Consider the following 25,436-nt stretch of genomic DNA (forward strand, 5'->3'; position numbering starts at 1 on the left):
GAAATTAGAAATCTAAAAAATATTGTCAGGAATCTACAGGATACTATCAAAAAACCCAACATTCGGGTTCTGGGAGTTCCTGAAGGCATGGAGAGGGAGAAAGGATTGGAAGGCATTTTCAGTGAGATACTAGCAGAAAATTTCCCAGGATTGGAGAAGGACAGAGGCATCTTAGTACAGGAAGCTTATAGAACCCCTAATAAACATGACCAAAAGAGATCCTCACCACGACATGTTGTAATCAAACTCATCACAGTGAAACACAAAGAAAAGATCCTAAAATGTGCAAGAGAGAAACGCCAGATTACTCTTAGAGGATCTCCAATTAGACTCACAGCAGACTTCTCATCAGAAACCCTACAAGCTAGAAGGGAATGGCGAGACATAGCCCAGGTACTAAGAGAGAAAAACTGCCAGCCCAGAATACTATATCCTGCAAAGCTCTCATTTGTGAATGAAGGTGAAATTAAGACTTTTCATAGCAAACAGAAACTGAAAGAATTTGTTGCCACTCATCCTGCCCTGCAAAAGATGCTTAAAGATGTGTTACACACAGAAACACAGAAACATGGTCACCAATATGAAAGAAGGTAAAGGAAGGAAACCTCACAGCAAAAGATCACAGGAAGCTCAATTTCTCTTTGACATAGAATTAAACTCTGATGCTCTGTTAAAGCAATGTGTTAAAGTAATCTATTATGTTCTCTTGATGTCTGTTAAATTCTAATTGTTCAAAAACAGCTGAATTTTTATTAAGAGCTATGGGTTATTTAAATATGTGCTTATTTTCAAAGATTTGAATAATCACCTTGTAACAATGATCAAATTTGGTCTATGTTATGTCGTGATTTTAAGGAATCTTATTTCAACCAGATATTTTGGATTTTGAGCCTTGGCATTCTTGACAGGCATTCAAAAAATCAGTTTCAAACAATCTGGTCTCTAAAATTTCCAGTAAATCCTGGACTTTGGTTTTTCCAGTTTGGGCCCAACTGAAAAAATCGAAGGACCTATGTCTCTCATCTTATAGAGACACCAACTAATCAGGCTATTTGGATTATATTAGAAGGACTGTCAAGATGTGATGTGGTACCAGACTTTAAGTTTCTATAATGGAAAATGCTATTAATACAAATGTTTGAGAATTGAAAAGTCTAATGATCTTGTGTTACTAGACATGATAGTTATCTTAATGAGAAAGCCCCAGAGGCCTAAAGGGTTAAATACTTGTAAAATCCTACAGGTGCTTTCAAAAATACTGTGAAGTAAGCAAGTGCCTCTTGTTGGTTGATAAGTTTATAATTTTAAACATGGCGACTTAAAGTCTTTTGTCATCCACAGTTATATATGATGTGCTGCTCATAAAACTAAAGCGTTGTTGGTTCTGTGTTTAGCTGTCCTCCTATAGGTTCCTATGGACTTTTTCCAGCCACTTCTATTGTAGTCAGTACTTTGGGATGGCTCTGTAAACAGATGAAGCCAATAATGTATTAACAGTACCAACTGAGAGAAAGTATGGTTAACTGAGGTTACTAAAAAGAAAAAGCAATTCAAATCAATTGGCAATCTACAAAAAGAGTTAAAGATTTTAAAAGCTATTATTAAAATTGCTATATTGGTCTACTATGCTATGTTATACGTGTGTACATATTGTATGTCCACATGGGGAAATTTTATTAAGAGTTTTATTTTAAATGGCTTATAGATAAGATTGTCCATAAATTTAAGCTGCTAAAATCAATCAAAGATACATTTTAATTCGTGGGAACTGAATCTGTGTATCATATGTTTTAGACTTGTTGGTAGAAAGAAACTAAAGACATTTTAGATGGTTGTGCTTAAGTTTACTGGCTAAACAAACTACACCATGTTAGATATTTAAGAGGTGTTTTCAAATACATGATTCTTAAAATTTATAGAAGGCATTGGACCTTCTGGTAAATGTTTTCTTAAGTTGTTATCTAATGGTTGAAACTGTTTGCTAAGTAGTCATGTGATATTGCTATTGTCAGCAAGCGATCTAGGACTTGCTCCCTCATTTCTCTATTCTAAGCCCAACTTGTTCTTTCATTTCTCTATTCTCTTCAAGGTAGGAAACTAATTCTAGTATGAAGGAATCTGTAGGATGCACAATTTAATCTTTAGACCTTATAAAAGGGATGGCTAACATTTTTCTGTAATAGCATAGCCAAAATAAGAACTTAAATAATAATCTCATAGCTAGATTCACTTCGCCATCAGCGAAGTATACAGTAAGTAGAAAAAGCCTCCCTTTCAGACCAAAGGGAAAGAAAGTTTTAAAGTGAGAATATAATTTTCCTCATGGGCATTGTCTATCTTAGAAAAACTACTACAGAACATGCCTGTGACTGTAGACTTGTAGTTCAGGCCACCGAAGATTAGAGATGGGACACGGGCACTCCCTTGACTTGCATCCTCTGGTCTGCTTTAACACAAACCAGGAGGAAAAGAAAGCTCGGCATCAGAAGCAATGGGTGGCAGGCCTATTAATGGCTGATCTGTACAGTGATCTGCCCTCAAGGAGACCCAACAGGCCAGTCCACTGCAGTGGCTTTCAAGGTGGTAAGCCTGGGCTTCAGCAGAAGTCAGCTTGTGAAGAGCCCTGGCAGCACTGCCAAGAGTTGGATCACTGGAAATGGACCTGCCCTGGAGTCGAAGGATGCCCAGGTCAGAGCCACAGATCTTATTGGCTCTAAGCTGAAAAGCCCTTCACTCAGCCCAATTTCCAAAGTGACCACTGCAGCTGAGGGGATGGTCAAGTAGGGTCAGCAACATTGCAGGCAGAACTGTAAATTTCTTGTTAGAGATGCCCCCTGCCTTTACCTGGCCAGCTCTCCTCCCAGGCCAGCCAAGTAATGAAAGTCAACAGAGTGCCTTCCCCTAGGAGGTTCACACCTCCCTTAGGATATACCCCATGTGAAGAGATAGATAGGTCTGGGCCTCTGAATTTACAAGGCCTAAAGCCCACCAGATTATTATCAAGCCCCTTCTATCAGGTTCTATTTGCCTCTCAATCAGAAAAATTACTTGTAGCTTAGACAGCACCTTTCTTAGCTCCTCTAATAATGACTCTGTCCTTTGTTCTAGGCCCTGTCTAGTGCACTTGGGCCTCATTCCTTTGTAATCATAACCTCTACTCTACCACCCATGGCTCTACTCCCAACCTGTGTGTACTGATGGTCCTCTTCCCCACTTCATGCTGTATAATTGTTCAAACCTGGTAAATGCCACTCTTAGGATCATTGGTTACTATCCTCACTCTGTCTTTTATGACCTTGTCTAAATATGATCAGAGTCGGCAAACTTGGAAGGCTTCCATAGCCTTGGCAACTCATGACGACAGCCTAGGATGGTTACTGGCGCCATAAACTAGAGTGTCAATTTGTTGGGTCAACAACAGGAGCCACTGTGCACTTGCTCCTCATGTGGGATCTCTGTCCTTAATGTGCTGTACATTGTGATTTAATGCTATAACTAGTACTCAAACAGTATGTTTCACTTTGTGTTTCTATGTGGGTGCAAACTGTTGAAATCTTTATACTAAATTGATCTTCTGTATATAAAGAGAATTGAAAATGAATCTTGATGCGAATGGAAGGGGAGAGGGAGCGGGAGAGGGGAGGGTTGCGGGTGGGAGGGAAGTTGTGGGAGGGGAAAGCCATTGTAATCCATAAGGTGTACACTGGAAATTTATAATCATTAAATAAAAGTTAAAAAAAAAAGAAAAAAAAAAGAAAAGTGAACAACATTCCCATTTGGCTTCAATGGAGTTGGCAACACTTTCAACATAAGAAGACTGCCAATAAATCAAGGAGGAGGGATGTCAGAAGGATTTTCTCCAGGTGAGCTGGGGGAGAGGGAGGAAGAGAAAGTGACTGTGAGAGTTGAGCATGGATTTCTATCCTCAGAAGGAGCATACAGACTTCACACTCTGAAGCCTAAGTTTAGAAATCAGACAAAGCCTGATTCTCCAGAGAGAAGCTATAATTTTTTACAGTTCATTTTCATGGAGAAAGTTTTAATCTGTTCATTTAAAGACACATTGTGATCAATAATCAAGCTCAGGTGCTTAAAATTAGAAACCATATCTAAAGGAGCATTAGTTCCAGAAGATTTAGATTTTTATATGCTGCTCAACTTTTGATTCTTAGAGACAAAAGTGAAAAACACCCCTCTGGTTTTCCTGTGCTCTCAAGAGACTGGATTTCACCTGTTAGTGAGAACAGAGCCTGGCTTCTTGGAGCCAGAAAGCAGACCATGTCTGCAAGAACGTGAGATTTGGCAATCAGGTTTCTCAACATGTGTCCCTTGTCCCATGGAGGGGCAGGGTTTGGTTGGTTGGTGTGCTACCCAGCCTTAATCTCTCTCTCTCTGTCTCTCTGTCTCTCTCTGTATGTGTGTGTGTGTGTGCGTGTTTTAAAGATTTATTTGAAAGTCAGAGCTGCAGAGAGAGAGAGGGAGAGATAGGAGAGAGAGGAAGAGATCTTCCATTTGCTGGTTCATTTTCCAGAGGGTTGCAATGGCCAGGGCTGAGCCAGAAGCTTCATCTGGATCTCCTAAGTGGGTGCAGGGACCCAAACACTTTGGCCTTGTTCCATTGCTTTTCCCAGGCCACGATTGCACTTAGAGGCTCCCTTTATAGGGAAAGCACCTCCTCTTGGAATCCTGAACTTAATCCTGCCCCAGAAGTTCTGGGATGTATGTTTTTGGGGCACTATTCATCTTCTGTATCTGGGGAGATTCCATCTTGTCACTTGTTTATGACAGCTATTGTTTACCTTCTGCCATGGGCAGGCTTCATTGAAAAAATCCTAAGTATGAACTCTGAGATTTTAGAAAAAATGCTTTTGTACAATGGTATCATTGGAAACACTATTCATAGTAGCAATCATTTGGAAGCACCCCAGACATTTAGCCACTAGGAATTAGCCAGCTGAAGTCATAACTCTCAGATGTAATACTATGTGCATGCTAAAGTGCTCGTCATTAAAAAAAAGAAGTGCATGGGGTGAGCATTTGTCCTGGTGGTGAAGACTATGCTTGGGATGTCCATGCTCCCACAGCAGAGTGCCTGGGTTTTTGTTTCAGCTTAACTCTTGATTCCAGCTTCCTCCTAAGGAGCACCCTGGGAGGCAGTACCTGTGTCCCTGCTACCCATGTGAGAGACCTGGATTGAGTTCTGGGTTCCTGGCTTTAGCAAGGCCCAGCCCTGGCTGTTGTGGATATTTAGGTAGTGAACTAGCAAATGTGAGACTCTTCTCTCTTCTCTTGGTCTCTTTGCTTCTCAAACAAATAAAAGAAATAAATAAAATTAAAAAACAGCAATAATAACAGTATTTAGTAACAGCTTGTAAACCAACTGGCCTAAGCAGTCAAATTCACACTGTAGAAATGATGTCAGTTTAGCAAAAAAGATGAGCACGAATATAGCAATAGTTGACTGCTGCTTTCTATCAGCATTGGGATATTGGCTGGCTATTTCTTTTATGCCTCTCAACTTTATTGTGCTTTATTTTTTAATGATGGAAACCTTCAAATACATGATGGCATTCATTTTGAGCTGTTTTATCAGTATTGAGGGTATGATAGGTTTACTTCTTGACTCTTGATTGATGCTGCTTCTTGCAGTGAGAGGCATTTTTTTTTTTTTAACACAGCTTTGGGTGCATGTAGGATGGCTTTTGGCCATGGAGACTTAGTTTTGTTTTTTAAGCACCGTCAGTTCGCTCACAAGGGGATTGAGTCCCACAACCTGGGACATTTGAAGTAGATGTTATCTCTAAGATGATATTTAGCTTTCTTTTTTGACTGAAAAACCTAAAAGTGAAGTTTTGCTTTGAAAAGACTTTTATGGCCAAGAACTCTCCTGGTAATTTTGATGGCTGTTCTAAACAAAAGGGATCTGGTTTTGTTATCTGCTATGTTCAATATCAGTAGTCAATGTTTATGCTTAAAAGTAATATCAAAATTATTTTTGAAGGAAAATGATTAGCCAGCCTACCCTCACTTAAATCTTCGAGATTTCTTTTTCATCAATGGGAAAGCAAACAGCACAGGGGCTCCCTGAATGTTCTGCCTGCATGTGATTCATCAGCTGGGCTTTCCTGCTCTGGGTGGAGTTGGGGAGAGTGTCACCAACCCTCATTGCAAAATGACATCCTGGGTGTTACTTGTAAATAATGATGTGAATTCAGGCAAATGGGGACGACACACGTGTGTGCCTTAGAAGGGACTATATTCCTTTTTTGGTGAATTTTTAAAAATTTATCTGAAATAGTAACAGAAAGAGAGGGACACACACACACACACACAAACACACACAGAGCTAGGGAGATTATCTTCCATCCTCTGGTTCACTCTCCAAATGCCTTCAATAGCCAAGTCTGGGCCAGGCTGAAGGGAGCCAGGAACTCCATCTGGGTCTCCCACATGGGTGACAGGGCTCCAGGCACTTGGATCATCTTTTGCTGCCTTCCCATGTGCATCAGCAGGGAGTTGAATCAGAGGGAGAACAACCTAGACTTGAATTGCTGCTCTGATATGGCATCTGGAAGTCGCAAGTGGCAGTTTAACCCACTGCACCACAATGCTGGCCCCAAGAGGGAGCCTTTAAGAAAGCAGACGCCAGGTGCATGTTTGGTTTCACTGAGGTATCTGTGATTGTGTCTGTGAGTGAATTTGGGGGCCCATGTGTGGAAGAGACCAGGTGCTTGAGCAAAACAAGAGTTGCCTTGGTCTAAGCAGCAGGAGTGTCTTGGACCAGAGCCAGTTGCACGTTTCCTTGACTCTCAGCTGAATAATAATGATATTACCATAATAGCATCTGACTTATTTACTCCACTTTGAGTAAGGGGTTCACTTAGAGAAATTTGGAGCAGTGTACAATGTTGGCATTGCTGGTGTGGCCTCTTCTGTCCTTTGGAAGTTTTGGGTCCAGGGGTCCTTCATGGTCCCCATCCACAGAAAGCTCTATTCTCCAAGCTCTGTGATACCCACTGGTCTCTGAGATATTGTCACAGAACAGGGAAGCAGGTCTCCCAGTTCCTTTTCTCTGTGGCAACTGTGATTCCAACATGTCAGGTGCAGTAGCCTGTCCTCAACTTGGGTTCTGACCCAGTCTTTCATGTTGTCTCCTCTGTAGGGCACGGCTTCTCTTCTACCTTGATCAACCCATTCTGATCAGTATCAGGTGATCAGCAAAGATAGCATCTCCATGAGGCCTCTAAGATCTGCTGGAAAAGGAGGCAACATCCCCCCACATTTTCATGTTGGAAAACCGCCTCTGTTCTTGTGTTGCTAATCAGGGCACACAGCTGCAATTCTGTCTGTTGCTTCTGGGGACCTGACAGCTTCACTGTTTATTCAGGATGCCTTTATATCTTTTTTCTCTTGCTTCTTGGCTTTTTGGCTAAGATCAAGTGTAGTATCTGTTTTTATCAGTTTAATATATCTTTTCTCTAAAAATATTTCATTTATTTTATTTGAAAGACAGAGAGATAGAGAAAGAGAAAGAGATAGAGATAGAGATAGAGATAGAGATAGAGAGAGAATCATTTGCTGGTTCACTCCCCAGATAGCCATAATAACCAGGGCTACCCCAGGCTGAAGCCAGGAGCCAGGAGCTTCTTCCAGGTCTCCTACATGAATGGCAGGTGCTCAAGCACTCGAGGCTGCTTCTGCTTTTCCAGGTGCATTAACAGGGAGCCGGATCAGAAGTGGAGCAGCCGGGACATGAACCAGTGCCCATTTGGGATGCTGGTGTCACAGGCAGCTTTATCTGCTGAGCCACAACGCAGGCCCCGGAATCCCTTTATATCTTAGTGTGGTTGCATAATTATCAAATTAGAGGGCATCAATAAATCTCTAATTGATGCAGACACTGTTCCAAGAGCTATGGAGTGGGAGGTAGAGCAGGGAATGGTTCTTGTTCTCTGGGAGCACATGACCTGTTGGAGCGACACAACGTAACAGCCAGCACCTAGTGGAGAGAAGATTCCTTTTAGGTGAACATGGCCCTTATGCTTCTCTTGCAGGTGAGCAATCAGAGCTGTCATCATGGCTCAGGGGCAGGGTGAGTGGGGATTTTGCTCCTGTGAGTAGCTGAGGGTGTCCCTGTGAACTGTGGGTCCCTCAAAGGCTGGATGGAGCAGGGGGAACATAGCTTGCTGATAGCTCCAGGACTTTGCTGAATGGTGAGGAAAGCCTGCACATGGATGGAGGGAGGTAAGCAAGAATCTCCTTCCCTGGCATGTGGGCTGACTCTCTGACTTATGTTGGAGAGCAATGAATTTGTTAAATGATTTCTGGAGAAATGCTAAGGTCACGCAAAAAAGAAACGTGACACTGTTCATCAAAGGGGTTTATTTGCTTTCCCCTCTTCCTTGATAGAGAACTGGGAATGTCACAGGTGCCTGCAATGTCCATTGCATCCCCTCCTCACACTCGCTGTCTTTACACTGTTCCCTTTGCAGAATAAATGATGGTTACTGTAGGAGTACTAGAAAATATCTAAAATCCATGCACATAGGACAGGGGAACAACAGATGATATGTAAAGAAATGTGAGAAAAATTTTTTTTTAAACAATGTTTTATGGCTCATTTTAAACCACTGTAAAAATTTCAAGCTTTCTGTAACACGCTTTCATATTTGCTATAAAGCAATCTTGCCACTGACACTGTAAAATGGAATCAATTTTTATTCATGGAATTCTGTTCTCAGAAGAATGCCTGTTGTTACATAAGAATATTATTACTTGGATATTATTGATCCAAAAAGGTGATACTCATGCATTACTTTTGATCTGGGGGTGGGAAATGTAGCTGGTTGGTTGTTTAGATCTTTTGATACAATGGGCTCCTGTTCTTTTTTCTTTGATATCAATAGGGATTTGCAAAGAAAATTATAGATGTGTCCAATAGATGCACTTTTCCTACCTTAAAGATGTGATTTTATTAATTTATTTTCATTTTAATACATGAAAGTCATATGAAGTAGATGATGAAAAAGATCAGTTGAACATTTCTTTCCTTGTTTTTCAATAAAGCTTGCATCTGTTAATAGATAATTTTCTTTCTTTCTTTTTTTTTTGACAGGCAGAGTTAGACAGTGAGAGAGAGAGGCAGAGAGAAAGGTCTTCCTTTCATTGGTTCACCCTCAAATGGCTGCTATGGCCAGCGCGCTGTGCCAATCCCAAGCCAGGAGCCAGGTGCTTCCTCCTGGTCTCCCATGTGGGTGCAGGGCCCAAGCACTTGGGCCATCCTCCACTGCCTTCCTGGGCCACAGCAGAGAGCTGGCCTGGAAGAGGAGCAACGGGACAGAATCCGGCGCCCCAACTGGCACTAGAACCCGGGGTGCCAGTGCCGCAGGTGGAGGATCAGCCAAGTGAGCTGCGGTGCCAGCCTAGATAATTTTCTAAATTACTAAATATATTTGACTATCGGTAATAAGCATTATGTGGAATAAGACTGTTACTCTCTCAGGAAGAACATCAGTAGGTTCTGTTGATTATAAACACATCCCTAAAATTTACAGCTAACAAAAATGACTTCTTAGCTCTGGTAACTGAGAAGGGCAAAAATTATGGAGTTCACACAGCAGTCAGCAGCAGAGACAAATTGGTATTAGCACTCACTGTACTGTGCTCATGTTTCTCCCAAGTTCTAAACCCCTTTCAGCTTCACAGAGTATTCACACACAGGCTGTCGGGATTTCAAAGCCACTGTCACCTCATGTTATCACTCAGGCTCTCATGGATTTTCCCCCCATCCTGCTTCCCATGTGTCCACCCCTTTACCTCACCAACACTCATTGTGTTTGTTGTATATATGTAGGTGCTGCGTGTGCCTGGCGCTGAACAAGACACAGAATAAGACACGGTTCCCCAACTGCAAGGGGCTTATAGTTTAGTGGGAGGGATTAATTGTAGGGCAGAATGATGACCTCGTGGGTACAGGCATAAGACGGCATAGTCAACCTCAAGCGTGCTGTTTCTAGACTATGAATATACTTGCTTAGGTTTCTCATGATGCTTAGATGGAACTGTATGCCAGGAGCAGTCAGCTCTCAAAAGAAAAAGTGTGCATTTGAATTTCCCTGGTGTAACTACCACCACTGCAGCCAATCTCCATCTACCAGCATGAGATCACTGAGCACAGACGAGGGAGGAGATAAAAAAAAAACTGGGAAAGTGGCACACCATTACACCATTTTGTAATGTTTTCATTACTCACGTCCAATAGGTATAAATAATTTTGAGAGCATACATGACAGTAAGATAAGTTGAAAGTGGTAATATTTGAGTGTTTACAATCTTTGCTTAATGCTTAACATTATTTATTTATTTAGGCTTATGTAATTTAGTTTTTAGTTATGACATTGTTTAACAATTGACTTTCAAAATTACCTGCAGACTACCAAGCACCTCTTGAGGACCAAGTTAGTTTCAGTATGACACTGTGCTAGCTACAGTGTACTAGGTGTTACAGTTTTTATTAAAATTTATTTGTTTATACAGTTTTATTAAAATTTATTTATTTATTTATGATGCAGACACATGCACATGGAGAGAGTGAGGAGAGAGAGACAGAGTGAGAGAGAGAAATCTCATCCTCCCATCCATTAGTTCACTCTTTAAATGCCTTCAACAGCTGGGACTGGCCCAGGCCAAAGCCAGGAACCTGGCACTCAGTCCAAAACGCCCATGTAGGTGCCAGTGAGCCAAATGCTTCCTCCACAGGTGCATACACACTGGCAGGAAGCTGGAATTGAGAGCAGAATTGGGTAACTAGAACCTAATCACTCTGATAGGGGATGCAGGCGTAGCAAGTGGTGTCTCAGCTGCTAGTCCACATACCTGCCCCGGTTACAGTTTTCATAGCTGAGTGTGTCCTCTCATCTTTTTATAGACTGTGACTTGTATATCTTTGTGTCCTCAGACCGCTGTCCTCTACAGAGCCTTGAGTGTCATGATTCATTGAATTACAATGTTTCATTATCTCAATGTTTCATTCAACTCTGTGTGCAAAGGGTCCTTTATTTTGAATATTATTTAAGCCCTAGGTCTGACTTTTTGTTTTTGTACAGAATGGAAAACAGAAGAACACATGCATTATCAGAAGGTTTCTTTGTGAAGCCTTTGTGCAAATAACACACGTTACAGATGCTTATGGCTTTGAATCATTAGCATAACATATGCTCCTGTTCAAAAATGGCGAATGTCTCTCCATTCTGAAACAGCTCATGTCTTAGCATTAACACCGTTATCTTAGGCTCAGAGTCCGATTATAGTGTATGTACAAGGACTTCCATGGCAAAGGATGTGTTTTGAAAGCCATTGCTTTTGCTAGACCCAGACAGGACTGCTCAGAGCTGGTGGCATTACTGCTGTCATCGCCATGGTCACCATTGCCCTGTCCTCATCTTCATTACCAACAAGCGCTGTTTATCAAGGGCTATCATGTGCATCTCACTGTGACAGATACCATGCAAATCAAGTGGCACCAATGAGCCCTTGAAGGTCAGAGCTCAGATACAGAAGCAAGCAGTACTGTGGAAACAAAACCCCACAATTTAAGCGCAGGAGATGGGTTGAGGAGGGTGCGGATGGGGATTAGGGTTAGAGTAGGGAAAGAGAGCGATGAGAGAGAAGAGGCAGAAGAGCTGTTAGTGGTGAGCTTCAGGAAGCCCAATGAGTGAGAGAGTATGAGTGGAGCCCAGAGAGATTGTCACAGCCAAGGAGGAAGATGAAGGTGGGGGGAGGGAAGTACAGGGGAGAGACAGGAGGAAGAGGACAGAGAGAGATGCATGGTGATGGACAGAGACAGAGAAGGGAGTGAGGGACAGGAATGACAGAGAATAAGAGAAATAACACAGCAAGGCAGAAGAGAGTGAGGTGGGCTTTGAGGCCAGGGGCAAGGGGGGCATCTTTAAGCCTCTCAGTCACCTTCCCTCCGCTTCATTATGCCCCTCTGTTCTTCACCAGCCCCTGGCCCATAGAGTTAGGGCTCAGGAGCTAAGTGACTGAGAAATAGACCTAACTCTGAAGCCCCAACTCCCCTGGCACTTAACGGCCGAATTCAGCATGGACTCAGGGAGAGTTCTCACTCCAGCCACCTAGAGTCACTGTCGTTATGATGTTTCCCAACTTTTGCCTTTTTATTTTTATTTTTTCCAAAAGCAGTCTAGCACCAGTCCTAATCAAGGACACTACCTGAAAACACCCTCCTCCTCCCCACCCTGGGGAGGGGGTGCAAGGTGGACCTTTGGTTCTCAAGGATGTTTTATCAGAGAGGAAAACCTGGGATTTGAGCTGCTCTATTATCATCGATAGAACTGCCAACCACAAATACGATGCACATTCTGTTGCCCGAGTTTAATTTACTATCTATTGATGTCTTAGATCCCAGAGATAACAACATTTCAATTCTGTAGCATTAATTTACTTCATTTTTCGGGGGAGTCAGAGAGTTAATTTAGAAGCCCAGTGCTATCTTCAGGCACCAAGAGAATTTCTGTTAAAGTGAACATTGACACTTAAAAAAAAAAAAAAACTTCATGAATAGATGAACACATTACAAAGGAGGAATACATTCTCTTCTGAAAGATGAGCTCTTTGAGGACTAGAGGCTGTTCCCTTTGATACAGAAATCAGCGCTTTGATTTATCGTCATTAGGCTGTCTGGTGGCTCTGCGGAGCCAGGAGCAATCGAAACCAGGGAAGTAAATGACACTGTTTTTCCTCTAGCCATTTGGTAATTTCCCACGAGAATTCAGAATCCCTGTTCTCAGGGGCTGAGGTTTTATGTGCCTTGTAGCCCTGGAGTTCTCACAGAGGCCACCAAGAGGCCCCAGGGCACAGAAAGCAAAGGCAGGGAGGCCTGGAGAGCGGCTCAGGTGTGCAGTGCGCCAGGGCCCAGGTGTGGGCGGCTGTCGTTTCCCTCCCAGGACCAGTGGCGCGAGCTCCTCTCCTGGGCTCAGGGATCCCCAGCACTGTCTGACCTCACGCAGGACTTCCTCTCCCTGGCTCCTCAGCTTTGGGTCGCGGCTCTCCACCGCCCGGCAGAGAGTGAAAGCCCAGGTCTTTGCTCACAAGCAGTGGGGAGAGGGGGGCCCATGGCCAGAGAGTGTGCTGAGCGCAGGAGAATGCGCTGGGACATCTGACAATGATCGGGGTGATGAATGTGGCGGTTCGCAGCAGCAACCTGCACTTGCTCTCTCGAGACTATGGAACTCAATACTCGCCCATGGCTGTGCCTTAGGACCCCGACCTTACCCAGGGTTAGGATGTGGGGCAGAGCCTGTGGCTTTGGCCATCTCCACTGCGGGTTGCCGCTGACGATTGGAAGGGTTCAGCGAACCGGGCTGTTACCTGGCGATCTTGTCTGTGCAGGACATGGTGACCAGCTGCTCCCCCAGCAAGACGCCGTCCCAGGTCTGGACTGCGCTGGGGCTCCGGGCGGGGACCGTCCCTTCCCCGGACTCAATCTTGGTGCGCAGGTGCCCGCGGAACTTCCTGACGATGTGTTTGCTGCTGTTCCCTAGGAAAGAAGAGGCGGTGAGAGGACGTGAGGACACTTGCCCGGAGACACGGGGCTGCGGCTCTGAGAGGTGGGGCAGGAGGGGCATGAGAAGACAGGCTTTGGAAGTGCATGCCCAGGTGTGTGTGTGTGTGTGTGTGGGGGTGGGTAATTTCCTCAATTCAACAGGAGCGTTGTTAACAGCTGGACTCTAGAAGCCAGAGGTTGGCCAACATTCCTGTCAAAGACAGGACTTTGTGGGCCATATTGTTTCTGTCAGCACCACCCAGCTCTGCTGCCGATCCACAAAAGCAGCTCGGGAGATTCATAAATGAAGGAGCATGGATGGCTCCCAGTACTTGATTTATAGACCCTGAGCTTCAAATATATAATTGATATGTAACTTTTGCATGCCATGAAACACAGTCTGCTCTTCATACCCATGGGTTCCACATAAATGGATTTAACCAACTATGGATTGAAAATATTCAAGGGTCTGGCATTGTGGCATGGTGGGTTAATCTGCCACCTGCAATGCCAGCATCCTGTATCTGAGTGCTGGTTCACGTTCCAGCTGCTCCACAGCAGATCCAGCTTCCTGCTAATGAGCTTGGGGAAGCAGTGGAAGGTGGCCCAGGTATTTGGGCCCCTGCATTCATGCAGGAGATCTTAATGAAGTTCCAGCCTCCTGGCTTTAACCTGACCCAGCCCCAGCTAGTGCAGTCATTTGGAGAGTGAACCAGAGGATGGAAGATCTCTCTCTCTCTTTCTCTCTCTATATATATCTTCCTCTTCCCCCATCATGTTTCCCTAAATAACACAGCTATGTATACAGCATTCATATTTTATTAAGTATTATAAGTAAATTAGAGATGATTTAAATTATATGGGAGGGATGCTATTTATAAGTTGTACAGAGGATATTTCAAGATGTTAATGCAAAAATAAAGTTAATTGATACATTTATTTTGGTGCTGAAATTTGAAGGCTAGGCACAGTTTTTCGTCAAATGATTTCCATGAACTTTATGAAGAGCCCCTGGTATGTAAATACTATGTCAGTTTATGTAAGGGACTTGAGCAAAATCTGCTGATTTTTTTTCCATGGAGTTATGAATCAGTTCTTCATGGATACTAAGGGATAGCTGCATTATTATTTTTACATTTCCAGTCGTTGAAAAATTTAAAAACCATGCTAAACTTTTGGGCCATACAGAAATAGGTGGTGGGTGGGATTTGGTCCTCACTGTGGTGTGGATTTTAATCCTGGCTCTATCACTTACTGTGTAATCTTGGGAAAGTAACTTAAAACAGTTATTTCCTCTCAAAAATTGGCATAACAATAGTGCCTAGCTCCTAGGCTATGAGGATTAAATGGGCTTGCACATGTGGAAGCACTAGGATAGATTGGAGCACCTCAGCTCTTCTTATGCTCCACTTATTACCAAGGCTCTAGCTGGGGCAGCCACTCTGCTGGGTCTGGAAGTGATGTGGCCCCAGGAGGGTCTTCATGCATCCATTATGTGTCCTGTATCCTCCTCCCTTCCTTTCTGAAGCTTCTTGATACACACTCACCCCCAAACACCATACCTCATACCCCAACAATTTTGGAGAACTAGTATGAACAGGAAGAAACTTACATTTATTGTTTCTTTCTTTAAAAATTCTGTATATTAAGTGTGGGTTATGTTTTACTATGGCGATGGTTAGCTCCTTTGCATACAAACTATATATAAGATAGCGTAGTGATTCCAACATTGAGATACATAGTTTACATCAATGAATATTAGATACTTCCTTTAAAAGCTTCTGTTTAAATTTTAGAAGTTGTAGAAATGGAATTTCTCCCTTTTTCCTCTCACCAAAAGTGCTGACTAATAAATACCACTTGAGTTTATATGGGAGCGTTCTCCTGTAGGCCTCAAGGTAATTTCTAGTGTACTTTCTTGTTGTTTCTGAGGACAGAGGTTCCTTTACTACACATTTGTGGTAGCTAAAGGCTATCTCTTAGCAAGAAAGATTGCTACAATCCTTGGAGAAAGTAGACTCTGAGAGGTTTCTGATGGCTTTCTTGTCCTGTAACCAATCAGATGCTTGGTGAAACCCAACTTAGACTGGCTTATGAGTCATCCATAGAAGAAAGAACCAAGGGGAGTGACTGATCCTGTCTGGCACGATGAACAAATGCCTACGCTCCCCTAGGTAGAGTGTGAGTCTCTTCTTTACAACTCTAAATGGTACTGGGATCAGATGACAATGGTGATGGTGTTGTTGATGATGGTGATGGTGGAATTGGGATGGTGATGACTGGTGATGGTGGTGAGGATTATATTGATGACGATGACAAAGATAGTTGGAGTGACAATAAGGATGATTATGCTAATATGATGACAATGATGGAGATATGTTGATATGATAATCACGATGATGATGATAATGTTGACAGTGATGGTGGTGATTGTAGACTGAACATAAAAAAGTTCATATGACCCAAAAACACTTGGGTAAATCTTTAAACATGATTTTTTATACTGCTTGGGTGAGGGAAGGATGGGTCCCTTATCACTATCGACGTTCTGCAGTTAGTAGCCTTGGAAGAGTGGAGGAGCCAGCACATCTAACAGTTTCTATGATGTTGGGGACTTAACTCTTCATTTGGGAGAATTTTCTCAGGGAGCATGGTACTTGTGGTCCCTTTAATTTCTGTCAGCTATCATGTCCTTATTTTTCCCCATCACTTGGACTATTGCATCATTTCTAGACCTCAGAAGTTGTGCATGTTACTACCAAACCTTTCCCGATTCTTGCTCATGTCTCCTGCACAGCTGCTTCCAGGAAGTAGACTTTGTTAATGCCATGACAACAGAGAGAGGTGACTGGAGTTAACAGGTGCTTTCCAGGAGTTACCCCGAAGTTTTTAGTTTGGATGGGTTTTGCCTGAAGAGCCAGGTGTATGAGATACTTCTGAGAGTATTTATTTTTGAAAGTGCTGTGTCTCAGGCTGCCTTCTCTAGTGCACATCCTGATGAGTGTGATCACCCCCAGGGCGAGTTTGAGTGTGGGTGATCTTATAGAGCTTATTTCCTTTGGTTCTTTCCTGGCTAATTGCGAGAGGCAGGAGGATGTTGAAGATGCCACTTCAAGTAGAATGAAATGCCAATCTAGCTAGTGATTGCAGAGAACTGAACTTAAACATCTGACAGTGTGCCTGAGACAGTGGAAGTGTGAAATGTTAAAATCCCACCTGCTGTGCATACACAAACACTCCAAAATCCATCAGAACTTTCTAGTCCAACTTTGACGTTGCAAAGCATCAGATCCTTTGTTACTCTGTTTGCTAATTGAAAATCTTTATCTTTTGAGACTAATGTCAAGGTGCAGTGTAGATGTTTTATAAAATTGTTTAGGTGAATATTTTTAGGGGCCCATACAAAGAAGATGGTGATAAGTGACAGGATATACAGTCCCTCGGGATCTAAGATTTATTTAAAAAATGATGCATTGTTGCTACCATGGTATAGTGAGAGAAAGAGTCAAATATGGAAGTAAAAACCTATCTATAAGATAAAGGAATGGAAGAAAATATATGTAAACACCAAAATAGCTTTTAAAAACTGTATTCATAAGGTGTATCCAAGAATGTATATCTGTGAAGCAATCCACTATTTACAGTAATAATAAATCTGTAACATTTCCCATGTAGTCATGTCGATGACCTTTGCCTTATTTGATGATGATGATGATGATGATTAGGATGTTGAATTATGAAGCCATTAAAATTCATTATCCTACAATGCATGGATATTACTGTACACTGTATGTTTCCATAGTACAGTAGGAAATCTGAACATAGGAATTTAAGGAACCGTATCTTATGTCCCCTGACTTTCTATTGGATTTCGGTGCAATCTCTTAGACTGCATTTCTTTATAAGTAAATGAATATAAATATAAATATATAAATATAAATAAATGAGTTGACTTTGAACAAATGTATAGGAACTTAGCATAAAGTTGTAGATAAATATGAGATATTCCTGCTGTTCTTCATGGCATCTTGTGGGAGATACCCTGAGTAATTTAGCTAATCTGTTAAATTCTTGGAAAAATGGTATTAAGAATGGAATTCTACCAATTTTTAAAAAATCATTTAGGAAAAGAAATTTGCGGTAAGATTGTTGGTGGTTTGGAAAGAGGACGAAAACTGTTGAAACAAGTGAAAGGCTCTAGATTCTTATATATTTTTTGCTTGCATGTAGGCTTTTGTCAGAATATTCTTGGTTCTAGTCCAGACCTCTCAGAGCCACGAAAGGAGTGAAGTAATCCTCCAGGGGTCTGGAGGCAGCCTCATCCTTCTATGGAGGAGGGTTGTACAAACTCAGAGTCCTGTGTGTGCAGAGACCATCTCTGAGTCAACTTTTCATTTGTGGTGCACACAGCAGGCCAGTCAATGCATTTCCTGCCTGCCCATCACAGAGAGTTCTGCCACAGAGCTTTGTCTGGCCTTTGCAGGTCTTCTACCAGATCTTCTCCTGGAATATCTTTCCACTAAGCCAGAAAGGAAATAAATGCCTAATATGGACAGAAAAGATCTAAGGGAGTTCAAATCTGGTGGCTCAAAATATGGCTTATGTCCAGAAACTACAGATCCTTGGACACTCCCCCCTTCCTCAGCTAATGCATCAGAATCTTGGCCAAGGAGCATATGGCAGGAATTTGGATTTGAACAAACTTCTCAGGGGACCCTGATAGACAAACCAAGCATGGAAACAATGGAATCTAATATAATTCTAAACCTGCAGGCAACATATCTCCCCGAATATCTTAGGTCAGTTTGCATTGATGTAAGAACTGAAGACTCCAGGGATGGATAATTTATGACCTATCCAGATGAATGTTTGTTTTTTGGGGGGGAATAAAAATGAAGAATATGAAATTTCTGAAGTCACGGGCATCCCAGGGAACATGGCAACACCAGGGCTCTGGTGTTGTCTCTTAGATGTCTGCCCTCAGGGAGTTCAGACGAATCAGCAGACTTTGACCTAGGGGGCTCAGGGGGCTCATAAAACCTTTAGAGTTGTCAGGATAGCTGTGCCTCAGAAAGGTCCCCAGCCACTCTACGGCTGCTTGGGAGTCAAAAATTTACTCCTAAAAATTCCAGATCAGATTCAGATCTCTCATGGGCCTTCTGGTGATATGATGTTTGCTTTAATGATTGTTTAACACTATCTAGTGAATTTTCCTATTGTGCTCTGCTTCCTTCATTCTTAAAGGAAGGGGCACAATCTAAGCCACCTGTTTAAGTTCCCCAACTTCTGTTAAACTTAGTTATGTCCTAATTGTGTTTGTAGATTCCGATGCATCAGATACCTGACATGTGTTTGTGCATGTGCATATGTGCTTATGCACATGTGTGTGTGTTCATGTGTGTGTGGGGGCATATGTGAAAAATAGAATTAAAAGATACATTTATTTCAGTGCAAATAGTTTTTAAATATACGTATAGTTATTTTTAACAGTATTCATTTTCCATGAACTTCTTGAGGACCTCTGCTGTGTGTGTGTGTGTGTGTGTGTGTGAGAGTGAGAGCGAGAGCAAGAGCGAGAGGGAGAGCGAGAGAGAGAGAGAGAGAGAGAGAGAGAGAGAGAGAGAGAGAGAGAAAGAGAACTCTGACACAGCTACAGAGGTTAGCCTGATGAAGGTCCTGTGTGGAGATGTACAACAGCTCTAAGCAGACCAAATGAAGGAAAGAGAGAAAAATGAGCTAATGTTACCAGGACCAACCAGGACAATACCCTGGAGAATAGGCAAGGAGGTGGAGAGAAACTCCGAAAGACTGAGAACTCCAGTTCTGAGTTTTGTTTGATTTTGGATGACCTCCCTGAAGCCCTGATGAAGACCTCAGGGGAATGGACTGAACATGTCTGTGTTTTGCAGTCTCAGTGTTTGTGAGCATAATGACATAGCTGTGAGTTTGGGGGATAGTAGATCCATAGAACATAGACCCTGGGCTTCATTTGGGAACATGGGCACCTGAGCTGGTGCTGCAGAGAGGCTGTGGTTTCTATGGGTTTAACCAATAGGATGTAAATGGTGCTGGCTTCTGACTTCTGAGAATAGTCCTAAATGATGTTTTCTCAGCTGCCTGCAGCAAACCTTTCCTGCCATTCATACAGATGCTCTGGCACTTGCATCCCTGTATACAGCATCCCAGCCCTCCTTGAAGGGTAGCAATGAGAAACACTGTGTGGATTAGCACCATGGAGAGCTCCCACCCCTCTTGCTTGAAGGGGAGCCTGGTGCTCTAAGTGGAAGCTGCAGAAGATATTCCTGGGCATCTCTCTGAAGGTTCTGTTCAGGCAGAGGACAGCTGGCATTTGGGTTTTCTTGCCCCTTATGGAGTGAATAAGAGAAAAGTGATGCATGACTTTTGGCCAACAAGTCTACTTTACAAATTTGCCAAGTGCCCATTTTCTCTGCTCTCCCAGAAAGGAAGAGCTGGGGAGAGATGCCAGCCTAACTCTGAACCACAAGGCAGGCAGTGGCATCTTATTTGTGCCTGGCATAAAGGCAGCACAAGTGGGAGAAAAATGCTTTATTTTTTTCTCCTACAAGCACCTGCCACTTCTCAAAAGCACCATGAAATAAAAGACATCTGTGTCTGGAAGTGAACCCCAGGGTGCCTCCGAGGATGTATTTGTTTGTTTTTCTAAACTACTGACATTGCAAGTTGGAATTAAGGGCTGGAGAAGCCCCAGTTGTGCTTGATGTACAGAGACAGGGGAAGCCCAATGAGCTAGAACTGTCTCTCTGGAGACCAGCGGGTGTCAGGCATGGCTGGGGCTCCTGCTGTCCTCACTTGGCCCTCTTCTGATTCTTGCAGGGACATAGGGACCAAATAGGAGCTGGATAAGCTAGGCCTAACTTCAAATGCTTCCCAGCACCTGAGAGCTCCCAGATTCAGTCTTCCTGATGCCAAACCTTTCCAGAGAAAAATGGAGAGCAGATATCAACTGGATAAAATTTCACAATTTTATAGGATCAATTTGTATCATGTAGGTCTAGGTTGATGAGCATTTACAAGGAAAACAATTCAGCTCTGTAGTGGAATGAGAAGGCCATGCCAAGGTGGCCACTGGCAAGCGAGCGTCAGTTAGTCAGGAATGGCTTTGAAACCCACCTGGCTTTGGAAACTGCCTGGCGACAGGCTGTGATTGGATGGATCTGAAACTGCCTGGTGACAGGTTGTGATTGGATGGCTCTGGAAACTGCCTGGCAACAGGCTGTGATTGGTTGGGGTATAGACCGCCCCTTGACCAGATTGGCTGGTCTTGGCTATATAAGCTGTTGTATCAACTGTGATAAACTGTAATAAACTGTAATAAACGAGTCTGCCGGCTTCTCGCCTCAAGCCTGCTCTCACCTGACTCCCGGGGTCTGTGTGTTGACTCCGCGCCTCTTGCCCCCACCACACTGCTCTTCTCAGAAACGAACCCACTGCAACATTGTAGAGAATTCAACGGCAGCACAGCTCCATGGTGCTTTCCTGTCTTTCTCTTTCTGAGAGCTGCACAGTTGTGCAGGAATGCCCTACATGATCCCACTGGAGACCTGCATGCTTCCTCTTCCCACTGAGGAAGAGCTGTGGTCACTTCTCACATTGTCCAGGCAGGCCACTTCAACCCTGTCTCCCTTCTGTGAGCAGTTCCTTTAATGATCCTGGCATGTATTGGGCTCTCTTTTCTGGATTTTCCATTTAACTTGATTGTCCCATTTACTTTGCAATGGATGTGAAGATGTCCTTTAAAATTTTGACATGGGAAATCCCATCCAATCACTCTCCCAAGGAGAGCATGAGAGGTTGGAGAAAAGCCAAAAATCATAAAGGAGAATGAATTTCTCTGGTCTGACACCCATTCTGAGGACTTGAGAAATAGGCTGAATACAAATAGCATTAAAAAAACCCCACTATTCACCCCACCACACACCTTCTTTATCTTTGGTGGAAGAACTTGTTACAAGCCTGGGAAACAACAAGGCACTCAGCAAATGTTTATTTTTCCTTTAGAAATTAGAACACAAATGTAGCCTTCCATAGGAAGGAAACCAGAAGGCCCATAGCAAGCCTTTACAACTGTGCACTGCCCATGGTATTTCCACTGGAATGTCCTCTGAACACAGAATAAGCCTTCTGATGTTTCAACACTGGACCAGATCTTTCACTATATACACATATTTGTTTATGTTTTGGTGTAAAATATTTTTGTATTTTATTTAGCTGGAGCGAAAAACCCAAAATGTTTTGCCTGTGATCATATCTGAGTGGTAGAAATACATATACAGCTATTGAACTTCACTGCTTATGTTGGAAGCTGTTCCTAGGCCTGCTTCTGGAAAGGCCTTAGAGTGTGAGTGTGTGTGGGTATCTAACTACACATGCACATACGTACGTGCAATATATAGACATACAGCACCAATAATAGAGTTTCATCTTGTGCTTAAAGAGAGGTGGAGTCATCTCTGGACAGATTTTCTTCTACGTGGAGATGCCGAAACCATCAGTGTGACACTAAAAGCAGAGACCTAATCTTGTTTCCACTTCCCCCACCCCACCCCGAGTATTCAGTGTCACCAGTTCTTGCTGACAGAGATGACCAATAAGGCTCAAGGGTACATGGTGCCTTCTTTCCCTCTCCACTGATGAATGCTGACAGTGTGGGTTCAGCTGGGGTTGGGGGTTCAACAATGGAACTTGGTGCTAACTTGGGGAGGCACCTTTGCTAGGTGTCATTCACCCATGGCTTACTGATCAAAGTTGAGCTTTATTTTCTCCAAAATTGCAAACAAAGGCAAAGAGAGCCAGTTTGAATTTGCTCCCACCCCCTATCATGCTCATTTCCCTTCTCCTTCATTCTGTTCTCCTGCCTGGGATATAGGAATTGTCTGACCTAGTAAAATGAAGTAGAGAATTGTGGCAATTAAATAACTAATTTCAGACATCAAACTACTCTTCTGCCAATGCTCTGGGCATTGCAGCCTAAGGCTTGGAGGTAGGATAATCCAGCTAATTGCAGATGGAATCCACTTTTAGCATCTTAGGGCCCTGGCCATGCTGAACACAGGGTGCTTTGGTTCTGATAGGCTCAGCCAGGGGAAGGAGAGCTTGGGACCTTTTGTTTACAGAAGGTAAGAATGCTGTCTCTTACTGTCTGTGGTGATTTCGTAGGGAGAGTTGAGTCTTGCGTCTCCGCAGGGGGAAGTGCTCACGTACAGGTGGAAGAGAATGTTGTCTCGCAGCCGATAGCCTCCCTCCTTTAACCGCACAAATATTGATCTCTCGGAGTCCTCTCGCCGCTTGCTAGGGTCACAAAGAGGTTCCGGGTCATTTGTTACAAACCAAACCAGAAATGTTCCCAACAGGTAAATGCTTTTGTCCTGTCTTGCAGAGTGGTGCCCCATTGGTTTCCTCCTTTATACTCCATACTGTGGTTTCTCCTTGCACCAATGCTTCTAGAATGAGTAACAATGAAGCCACGTGAGAGCAAACTCAGTCAGCAGAGACCCTGCCATCCTCACCCACCCTTAACATTTATATTTCAGGCTTACCTTTTATAAAGCCAGCATCCATATGTTTATAAAATTTGTTAATCCTACAGACTCACAAATGCTCCAAAGGGCAACATCTCACAGTGGATCGGTGACTTGACAAAGCTTCCAGGTGCAATGCATGTGTGTATTACAGGGAAAAGAGATTTTAAAAGGAGGTTGAGCTTGGCAGCCAGAATGACCAGGTCGTGACAGTAAGGAGTGAGGAACCCACTTTTCCTCTGAAGTCAACCAGGGTAGGTCTGAAAAAAATCCTGGGTCTCCTAACCTTGGAGGGACACAGGCCGTATGCCCTTGGGAAACCTCCGCACTCACCCCTGGAACTCACATTGGAGCGGCCCCACCTTAGTCTCGCCAGAGCCTGCAGTGGGCCTTGCACAAGTGGCTGCATTCCTGTTTCCCCTCCTGGATTTTATTCCGCCTGCTTCCCCGCCGTCTACATTCTGCCAGTCTTGCTGTTGTTACATGTTCTGCCCCATTGGTGATGGATTCTGTTTTGCTGGGCTCTGAGACCTCATAGGCAGCAGAACAGACATTTTCTCCCCAGGAAACCCTGGAGGCGTCGACCAGCCTTTCTGCCTCTGTGCTTTGGCTCCTTCCCCTCTCCCCCCGCCCTCCCTCTGCCCCAAAACACCCCGCCTTCGTAGATGTGAGGAGAGCTGTCTTCTCTGTGCCCCCTCGGAGCAAATATGCCTCTTCCTTGGGCTTCTCAGCGCAGAGCCGGGCAAGCTACATGGCTGTGCTTGAACCTTGTTCCGTTTTGCTGGCTTTTTGCGGTCACTGCCGGTGCCCCCGTGCAGGGCAGGAACCGGGCTACGGTTGTCTTTGAATTCCTCCCAGCTGGCAGCACAGTGCTGGGCATGCAGCCAGCTCTTGGTAAGCGTTGGCCCGGTTGCCTTCTATGACACACACAAGAGATAAGGGTACTCAGAAATATTTCCAACTGAGCAGTTGGATATTCAGGAAAAAAAATCTTTCCCCACGTTCTAAGAGATTTCCAAGTCCATTCCCCGACGTCTAACTCTGGCTGCGCCCTGGAACTGACGTGGCAATATACTAGGCTGCTGCTCACTGCTGAGGCTCAGATAAAAATTAATTGAGTGTATTAAGGTATTGCTTTTATGTGAGTCTGTTTGGTGTACATTTGGGCCTTTTCCGCCTCTGTGTGGCTTCTGCACATCTCATGGCATGGATGTGTCACGCACTACAGCCCTCCTGAGATCCCATTGTTAGTAGATTTGAGGAGCACTACTTCAAAGGATTGGACAGGGCTGCTAGGAGAGGCGAGGAAGGAACATCTTTGGCAATGAGGCTCACAGCAGTCGCATCACTGGCACTGAATAGTCCCATCCAGGAACACATCTGAGCTGCCATACGTACACATCCACTTGTGCTTCTGCTCCTGTTTAGAGGCTGATGCCAGCCTGCCTCTTCCTAGAGCAGACTGCCACCAGAACCTTAGAAACTCCAACACTGGAACACATTTCTTGGGTTCTCAACGGCCTCTTTGTTCCAGAACACCCTTACTAAAAAAACATAAGCTTGGAGGTGGAGGCACAAAACAGGTAACCTCTCAAAACCCAACAATAGATGCTTTAGTCACATCACCTAAGGATGAGGTCTAGAAAATGGGACACATTTGGGAATGTGGTGTACAGAGAGAACTGGGTCAGGGAGGGTGACCTTGCCCAGGAGGAAAAGGGCTGGCAGGTACTGAACGCCAGAGGCAAACCTGCCACTGTGTCAGATATGACAAAAGCTGGGACTTGTCCGGTGGATACTGAGCCTGTGGCTTGGGGACGAGGCCTGGGGACCAAACAAAGTGGCACCCTGTCTCTGGCATCTTGGAGGGCGTCCTGGCCATTCTTACAGAAGCCCTGGACGTGTGAAGAGGTTTCCTTGGCCGAGAAACTCTCAAAACAGGGCTGGCAAGGGAGGAGAGAGGCACTCTGTCTGTTGGAAATAATGAAGCCTGGGTCCAGTTTGAAGTGGATATAATTTCGTGAAAACTGAGCAGAGAGGTTGACTTCAACCTTGCACCTTTGCTTGACTGAAATGCCCCTTTCCCAGGGAGCAGTTGACATTGATCTGAGTAACCTCATACTGTAACTCAACACACTTCCAGTTCAATCAGTGCTATGTTGGGTCTCAGAGAGCAAGAGCGCCAATCTCCCAAGACACTACATGGTTTTTGTTTTTCTTCCTTCTTTCCTTCCTTCCTTCCTTCCTTCCTTCCTTCCTTCCTTCCTTCCTTCCTTCCTTCCTTCCTTCCTTCCTTCCTTCCTTCCTTTCTT

At 43.8% G+C, this 25,436-nt stretch overlaps 1 protein-coding gene and 1 pseudogene across 1 annotated transcript in view; one reads left to right on the plus strand and one right to left on the minus strand.

The window, feature by feature from the left end:
- The window catches only part of ADARB2 (adenosine deaminase RNA specific B2 (inactive)), a 219,006-nt gene that overhangs the window by 30,136 nt on the left and 163,434 nt on the right, over positions 1 to 25,436 (minus strand). The window contains exons 6-7 of the mRNA XM_062210814.1: positions 22,743 to 22,894; positions 13,390 to 13,558 (exon numbers count right to left, since the gene is read on the minus strand). Of these exons, the coding sequence (XP_062066798.1) occupies positions 13,390 to 13,558; positions 22,743 to 22,894 (321 nt within the window). The remainder of the gene's footprint in view (positions 1 to 13,389; positions 13,559 to 22,742; positions 22,895 to 25,436) is intronic.
- LOC133774073 (U2 spliceosomal RNA) lies at positions 7,410 to 7,516 on the plus strand (annotated as a pseudogene).

Source organism: Lepus europaeus, chromosome 14 (assembly GCF_033115175.1).
Source record: "Lepus europaeus isolate LE1 chromosome 14, mLepTim1.pri, whole genome shotgun sequence".
NCBI lineage: Eukaryota > Metazoa > Chordata > Mammalia > Lagomorpha > Leporidae > Lepus > Lepus europaeus.